Source organism: Bison bison, unplaced genomic scaffold (genome assembly GCF_000754665.1).
Source record: "Bison bison bison isolate TAMUID 2011002044 unplaced genomic scaffold, Bison_UMD1.0 scf7180017864508, whole genome shotgun sequence".
In the NCBI taxonomy this organism is placed as follows: domain Eukaryota; kingdom Metazoa; phylum Chordata; class Mammalia; order Artiodactyla; family Bovidae; genus Bison; species Bison bison.
In genome coordinates this window covers 4,238,698-4,247,691 of record NW_011495064.1, presented here as the reverse complement: position 1 = coordinate 4,247,691, position 8,994 = coordinate 4,238,698, and the positions used below count along the sequence as shown (strand labels likewise).

The window sequence follows — 8,994 nt, the reverse complement described above, 5'->3', positions numbered from 1 at the left end:
TTTAGTTGTGTCCGACTCTGTGCGACCCCGTAGACGGCAGCCCACCAGGCTCCCCCGTCCCTGGGATTCTCCAGGCAAGAACACTGGAGTGGGTTGCCATTTCCGTCTCCAATGCATGAAAGCGAAAAGTGAAAGTGAAGTCGCTCAGTCGTATCCGACTCCTAGCGACCCCATGGACCGCAGCCCACCAGGCTCCTCCATCCATGGGATTTTCCAGGCAAGAGTACTGGAGTGGGGTGCCATTGCCTTCTCCAATTACTGAAGTCCAAGCACCCTAGAGCCCATTCTCTGCAGCAAGAGAAGCCACTGCAATGAGAAGTCCATGCGCTGCAACAAAGAGTAGCCCCCACTTGCCGCAAACAGAGAAAGCCCACATGTAGCAACAAAGACTGAGTGCAACCAAAAAAAATAAAATAAAATAAAGAAGTAAATGATCCAAAGTGGTAATAAATACTAAGGCTGCTAGATAATAAATTTTCTTTTTAGAAGGTCTGTTTTACTAGTAACAATAATTGCTAATAATTGCTAATATTTATGGAAGACTTTCAATACTAACTACTTTAAATGTTCATTTTCTCATAACAAGCCTATTAATACTATTAATACTCTTATCTTACAGATTAAAAAAAAAAAAAACCGTACAGTTTAGAGAGAGTCACTGACCAAGATCACATGGGGATTAGGTGGCAGATCTGAGACTAGATGCTGGTCTGGCTCATATCAAAGTCCAGGCTTTTAATCACTCTGTGATACTTCTGCTTAGTTTTATTTTCCAGTTAAAACATGTATTGTTTAAAAAATAAGGACAGAATAAAATCAAATGCCATTTCCTTTCTACTGAAAGAGGTGCTGAGACCTTCAGTGGGTTGGCTGTAAGTCTTAGAAATCAGTGTGTTGAGAAGTGGAGGAGAGGGATGGCCAACACAGAGATGTCAAGGGCTCGGACCAGAGGGGAGGGAGCAAACACAGACCCCACCACGGTACGCACCTCTTCGAGTGCTTTGCTTACATAATTCTCCTTCTTGACAGCCTCTTGGAGCTCCATGGCCTGCTGCACATACATTTTCCCAGCTAGGATTTCATTCTCCAGCATGGAGAGCTCCTTCAACGAAATGGGCCAATTCAACCTTTCTAATGCCTCGTTCAAAGCTGCCTTGTTTTCTAAGTACCGCATTGGTTTGTTTGCATCTAACCTAGAGAAGGGAGAAGAAAGAGAAAAGTAATGTGATCATAACAGAAAACAGATGGAAAGATGGTTTTTCAGTCAACCCTCCCCTGAGAAACATCTGTCAGAGCAGATGTCAGGTGTTGACAGAATTGCAGCCATGCCTTCTTGTCCACTGGGGCTTTGGTAGTTTGCACAAGTTAAAAATAATCATCTCTGAGTCATGGAAGGCCTTTTTCCCCATTATTTAATTTGATGGTCTGATTTTATAGAACTTTGTTACACGAGTTGTTTTTTTTTTTTCCAACAATTTTTTTTCAGCATGTTTGGAACCCATTCCTTTCTTCTTAGGTCTAACGTTTGGCAGAAGCAAAAGCAAGTTTCAAAGAGATTTCACACAGCTATGTCTAGCAGTGACTCTGGAAAACAAGCAAACACTAAACCCAAATATTTGTCTCAGTGCAATAATTCTTCTATTAGCTCATTTTAGCTACCTTTATCTCCTGTCCTCTTATAAGCCTAAATAGGCCTATATTTTCTGGTTTCACTGATTTGGTTCACAAAGAACAGAAGCCAAACTTTCTATCAGCTGATGAACAGGCTGCATGATTCCAGGGAAAGCCAGTGGGGTGTGGAGGGCCCAAGTTCTAAATTCTATTTCCAGTCCCAGCTACTTCTGAGTCAGATATTCATGGAAGGAGGTACAGAGAGGGCGATGGATAGATTGAGTGAGGGAGATATGGGGAGAAGAACATTTCATAATTATCATTCTCTTATTGCTGAAGGTTGTCACGTCTTTTTATTTTTTTAAGTGTGTGTTGTGTGTGTTGGAAGAGCACACTGTAAACCCAGCACAATCACAGGACTCAATTCACAGATAAACTTGTCTCCAGAAGACAGCAAAAATCCTTATTAAAAATCTAAATGGGAGTGATGTCAGGAAAATAGTAAAATGAGAAACCCAAGACCTCATTCCCCCACAGAAATGCCGACAATAATATGTGGATAAACTGCCTTTGTGAGAATTCCAAGAAGCCAGTTAAAAGGTACCAGCTCGGAGAAGGAAATGGCAACCCACTACAGTATTCTTGCCTGGAAAAGTCCATGGACAGAGGAGCCTGGCAGGCTGCAGTCCATGGGGTTACATGACTGAGCATGTGTGCATGAGGGTGGAGGGTCATGGGTTGGTGGCAATAAACTGGTAGAACTAAAAAAAAAAAAAAAGGTACCAGCTCTCCAGGTGTTCAAAGCCAAGAAGAATGGGCACTGAAGTGTGTATCTGGAACATTTGTTGCACTTTGCCTGGCCTAGCCCCTCCCCTTTCTTGGCACGTGGGGAGCAACTCAGAGGAAATCAAATCCTGGCTTCTCCGAAAGAGAAGAGTGGAACATGTATGCAACATTTTCGCCTTCTGTGGGGCTGCTTGAGAGACTAGCTTTTGTCTCACTTGACTCAGAGTGCCAATAAAAATGGCAGCATACTTTGCATGCCAGGTTACTGGCAGCTGAGAGCAAAGGCAAGTTTCATGGCTGGTTACAGCACCAGAGAGACTGCAGTACCCAAAAAAGACACCAGGGGGAGGAAAAGACTACCCGCTCCTGAGAAAAGACAGGGGCAAATCTCTTTGACTGGGAAATTACACACACACACACCACACCACCACCACCACCACCACCACTCCTAGAGAAGAAATACCCTCAGAAAAGTTGTGAGAGGTTCCCAGAATCTCTAGTCAGAATGATTGGTGAAGGTCTTCCCCTATAAGAAGTCATCTATAAAGACTGGGACAAGTGTCTGCCTTTCCAAATGTCCAGATCTTGCCTAAAAGTACTAAGGAATAAAGAGAAATAGAGAAGAGTGGCCTAATCAAAGGAACAAAATAAATCTCCAGAAATCTACACTAAAGAAAAGAGCTATGAATTACCTGACAGAGAACTGAAAATAACTGTCTTAAAAATGCTCATTGAGCTCAAAGAGAATACAGACAACTAAATGGAATCAGGAAAATGATGGATGAACATACTAAGAATATCAACAAAGACACAGAAACTATAAAAAGAACCAAACTGAAATTCTGTATCTGAGGAATACAATAACTGAAAAATTCACTGAGTGAGTGAGTGAGTGAAGTCGCTCAGTCGTGTCTGACTCTTTGCGACCCCGTGGACTATAGCCCACTAGGCTCTTCCGCCTATGGGATTCTCCAGGCAAGACTACTGGAGTGGGTTGCCATTCCCTTCTCCAGGGGATTTTCCCAACCCAGGGATCAAACCCAGGTCTCCTGCATTGTAGGCAGACGCTTTAACCTCTGAGCCACCAGGGAAACCCGAAAAATTCACTAGAGAGCTTCAAAAGGTGACTTCGTAAATCAGAAAAAAAAATCAGAAAATTATGACTATTTTAAGTCATAAATTGTTACAAGAGACAAGGAAGGACATTCAGCTCAGTTCAGTCGCTCAGTCATGTCTGACTCTGTGACCTATGGACTGCAGCACACCAGGCCTCCCTGTCCATCACCAACTCATGGAGCCTACTCAAACTTATGTCCATCAAGTCGGTGATGCCATCCAACCATCTCATCCTCTGTCGTCCCTTTCTCCTCCCACCCTCAGTCTTTCCCAGCATCGGGGTCTTTTCCAATGAGTCAGTTCTTCCCATCAGGTGGCCAAAGTATTGGAGTTTCAGCTTCAGCCATCAGTCCTTCCAATGAATATTTAGGACTGATTTCCTTTAGGATGGACTGGTTGGATCTCCTTGCAGTCCAAGGGACCCTCAGGAGTCTTCTCCAACACCACAGTTCAAAAGCATAAGTTCTTTGGCACTCAACTTTCTTTATGGTCCAACTCTCACATCCATACACGAGTACCGGAAAAACCATAGCTTTGACTAGACAGACCTTTGTAGGCAAAGTAATGTCTGCTTTTTAATATGCTCTCTAGGTTGATCATAGCTTTTCTTCCAAGGAGCAAGCATCTTTTAATTTCATGGCTGCAGTCACCATCTACAGTGATTTTCGAGCCCCCAAAATAAAGTCTCTCACTGTTTCTACTGTTTCCTCATCTATTTGCCATGAAGTGATGGGACCAGATGCCATGATCTCAGTTTTCTGAATGTTGAGTTTTAAGCCACCTTTTCCACTCTCTTCTTTCACTTTCATGAAGAGGCTCTTTAGTTTTCTTCACTTTCTGACATAAGCATGGTGTCATCTGTGTATCTGAGGTTATTGGTATTTCTCCTGGCAATCTTGATTTCAACTTGTGCTTCATTTAGCCTGGCATTTCTCATGATGTACTCTGCATATAAGTTAAATAAGTAGGGTGACAATATACAGCTTTGACATACTCCTTTCCTGATTTGGAACCAGTCTGTTGTTCCATGTCCAGTTCTAACTGTTGCTTCTTGACCTGCATACAGATTTTTCAGGAGGCAGGTCAGGAGGTCTGGTATTCCCATCTCTTTAAAAATTTTCCACACTTTGTTGTGATCCACACAGTCAAAGGTTTTGGCGTAGTCAATAAAGCAGAAATAGATGTTTTTCTGGAACTCTCTCTCTTTTTTGATGATCCAATGGATGTTGACAATTTGATCTCTGGTTCCTCTACCTTTTCCAAATCCAGCTTGAACATCTGGAAGTTCATGGTTCACTACTGTTGAAGCCTGGATTGGAGAATTTTGAGCATTACTTTACTAGTGTGTGAGATGAGTGCAATTGTGTGGTAGTTTGAGCATTCTTTGGCATTGCCTTTGAGACTGGAGTGAAAACTAACCTTTTCCAGTCCTGTGGCCACTGCTGAGTTTTCCAAATTTGCTGGCATATTGAGTGCATCACTTTCACAGTATCATCTTTTAGGATTTGAAGTAGCTCAACTGGAATTTCATCACCTCCACTGGCTTTGTTCGTAGTGATACTTCCTAAGGCCCACTTGACTTCGCATATAAGAAGGACATTATATAATGGTAAAAAGGGTCCATCCACAAGGAAGATATGACAGTTATAAATATGCACCTAACTTCACAGCTCCCAAATATAGAAGCAAACATTAATAGAATTGAAGGGAGAAATTGAAACACGATAAGAGAAGATTTCAATTTCCATTTTCAATAATGGATACAACCACCAAACAGAAGACCAATGAAGAAACAGAGGACTTGAAAAACATGATAGATTAATTAGACCAGACATACACAGAACACACTACCAACCAATAGCAGAATACATATGCTTCCTAAGCACATGGAACATTCTCTTCAGGATAAACCGCATGTAAAAGCACAAGTCTTGAAAGTTTTAAGATTAAATCATATAAAATATATTCTCCAATCACAGTGGAATAAAACTAGAAATCAAATATGCGGAAATTAAACAAGATGCTCTTAAACAACCAATGGGCCAAAGAAAAAATCATAAGGGAGACTGTAAAATATCTTGAGCTATTTTAAAATAACAATATAACATATTAAAATGTCTAAGATATAGCAAAAGCAGTCCTAAGAGGGAAATCTATAGTGCTAAAGACTTATATTAAAAAAGAGAAAATACTCAAATCAACAACCTAACTTTACACTTCAAGGAAGTGGGAAAATGAAGAATAAACTCAAAGTTAGCAGAAGGAAAGAAATAATAAAGATGAGAGCAGAAATAAGTGAAATATAACAGTAGAAAAAAATCTATGAAACTAAGAGTTTTTGGAAAGAGCAGAAAAATGACAAATGCTTATTAGCTAGATGAAGAAGAAAAAAGAGAAAAGTCTAATAACTAGAATCAGAAAGGAAAGAATGAACATTACAACTGGTATCAGAGAAATAAGAAGGATATTTTATAAAAGGCTACCATGATCCATTATACACCAACAAAGTAGATAATGTAGAAGAAATGGAAATCTCTATAAAAATATAACCAAGACTGAATCAGAAAGAAATAAAAAATCTGAACAGACTTGTAACTAGTAAGGAGATTGAATCAGCAAACAAATAATTTCCAACAAATATGAGCCCAGTACTATATGGCTTCCATGGAGAGAACTCCAAACATTTAAAGAAGAATCAACACCAATCCTCCTCAAATAATTCCAAATATTGAAGAGGAGGGAACATTTTGAAACTCATTCTATGATGCCAGTATTACCCTGATACCAAAGCCAGACAAAGATACTATGAGATGAGAAAACTATAGCCCAATATTGCTTTTGAACATTGATTCAATACTAGCAAACAAAATTCAACAACACATTAAAAGAATGAGACACTGAAGAATGAGACTTATTCCTAGAATGCAATATGTAAAAATCAGTCAATATAATAAATCACAGTAACAAAATGAAGGAAAAAATTATCATCTCAATGGATACAGCAAAATCACGATGAATTCAACACTCATGATTAAAAATGAAAACACTCAACAAACTAGGATTATGAGGGGACTACCTCAATATGGGGCTTCCCCAGTGGCTCAGAGGTAAACAATCCACCTGCAACGCAGGAGACACAGGTTCAGTCCCTGGGTTGGGAAGACCCCCTGGAGAAGGACATGGCAACCCACTCTAGTATACTTGCCAGGAAAATCCTGTGGACAGAGGAACCTAGCAGGCTAAGGTCCATGGGATTGCAGAGAGTTGGACATGACTGAATCAACTGAGCACAAGCACTGTAATATAGTAATGGTGTCATAACTTACTCAAAATCATGCTTTAGACAGTAAGGAGGGAAGTGATGTCATGAAAGACAGTGGAGTAGAAAAATCAAGGAACTGGTCTTTTCACCAAAACAACTACTTGATAGAATAAACTGTTTTGGAACTCAAGAATGTAGTTGAATACTTACATAGCATTCAGAAGAACGCCTGATGAAGAGAGAGGCTGACATGTAGGGAAATCTCTGTCAGGTCACTGGCTGACCACAGGGATAGCAAAACAATACTTCAATGAACACACATGATAAAGAATACAGTCTTTGCAAAATAGTGTGGAAAGACATTAAACAGACAACTGCAGCCTTCATCAAGCAACAGTAGCAATTTCTGGGGAGGGTAGAGAATCTAATTTCCTGAGTTACTGTTACAATGTCCAAAATGTTCAGTTTTCAACAAAAAATTACAAAGAATACCAAGAAACATGGATGCATACAGCCCATTCACAGGGGAAAAAAAGCAACAGACACATAAAGTTCAGACACTGGATTTGGCAGACAAAGACTTAAAATAACTTTCTTAAAAGCCAATCCTCAAATTCACATTGAACTTCAAGGGGCCACAAATAACCAGAACACTTTTGAAATAGAACACAATTGGGAGACTTTCAAAACTCACTATAGCCCGCTAGGCTTTTCTGTCCATGGAATTCTACAGGCAAGAATACTGCACTGGGTTGCCATTCTCCAGGGGATCTTCCCAACCTGGGGATGGAACCCAGGTCTCTTGCACTGCAGGCAGATTCTTTACCATGTGAGCCATCAGGGAAGCCCAGAAAGCAGACTGGTAGTTACTAAAGTGGGAGAGAGGAATGGGGAAGGAGTACTTAGCAGGTACAAGGTATTTTCTGAGATGATAGAGAAGTTTTGAAAGTAAAGGAACATGTGGCTTGCACAACATTAAAAAATTTTTTTTTTATTGGAGTATAGTTACTTTAGAATGTTGTTATTTTCTGCGGTACAGAAAAGTGAACTAACTGTGAATAACTTAAGTATTACCGAGTAGCACATTTAAAAACAGTTAAAAGAAACTGTTAACTGTAGGTTATATGAATTTCACCAAAATTAAAAAGCAATTTTAAAGATGAAAAGGAACTGGCTTACTTTTTTTTTTCCTCTGGAGATAATGCTCGCCAAACAATTTTATTCAAGCGCCTGTTTAAAAAAAAAAGTCAACAATAATTATTTAATAGCAATACTTTACTCCAGAAGAAAAGGCTGACCCCAGGCAGGGAAAGCCCAAGCCACGCACCCCTGCAGGACCGCACCATCGCCACTTGCTTGGAGACTGGATGTGAGGGTCTCCCTCCCTTGGCATGACTGCAGAAGCTTTATGACTCTGTGGCAACCATGCTAAATGTGAAAGGAGGGCATAGTTCTCAGCTCCATTAGGTAAAACCCAGGCTGAGAAAAGGCAGCAAACAAACTGGTCCTCATTACCTCTGCATGAAGATATTTTTAAACATCTGATTTTCATCTTAAGGAAAAATACAAGTGTGCCCTTAGCCTGCCTCCTGTAGACATTTTTCTGTCTGGATTTGCAGAACAAAAAAGGGTTAATAGGGTCATAAATAAGAGAACTGGGATACACTTTAGAGATCAACCAGCCTGACCTCCTCGTTTTCCAAATGTGGCAGCTGAAGGGGCAGAATGATGAAGTGCCTTGCTCATCCAGCATGGAGAGTTGGGGCTGAGACTAAGCTCACTGAACATGTTTGCAGAAAGATTCTGGAAAGGAGGAAGTTGGAGCCAGTGCTTTCAGTTGGGTAGTTATAGCTCCTTTTCTTGTTACTAATCAGTGGTGCTCCAGGAGCACCAAGCGCAGAACACTGGCTCCATGGGCTGTGAGCTGTGTCCATGAAAAGAAAAGTCTCAATAAGATGGAGTGGGAGAATACTGCCACTCCCCAGGAGGCACGCTCCTAATCCTTGGGCCCAGTGTCCGTGGCACAGGGCTCTGGGAGCATACTTTGGGTGGTGTTATCTTGCCCTGATCATCCATCATGAGCTTGGGGAGGTCATGGAAAGGGGGTCTAGTGTGGTGGTAAAGAGCACAGACTCTGGAGCCACTGGGCCCAAAGCTCAGTGTTCCCCTCTTATTATCCAGTAGACTTTGGGCCAGTAGCCAACTTTTCTGTAGAATGC

General features: G+C 40.9%; 1 protein-coding gene across 4 annotated transcripts in view; it reads right to left on the bottom strand.

Annotated features, from left to right (window-relative positions):
• Positions 1–8,994, bottom strand: part of VWA3B (von Willebrand factor A domain containing 3B) — a 200,621-nt gene that overhangs the window by 41,311 nt on the left and 150,316 nt on the right. For all 4 annotated transcript variants that reach the window (XM_010829610.1, XM_010829609.1, XM_010829611.1 and 1 more), the window contains 2 exons: positions 7,955–8,005; positions 989–1,193 (listed from right to left, as the gene is read on the bottom strand). In XM_010829610.1, coding sequence (XP_010827912.1) covers positions 989–1,193; positions 7,955–8,005 — 256 coding nt within the window. The remainder of the gene's footprint in view (positions 1–988; positions 1,194–7,954; positions 8,006–8,994) is intronic.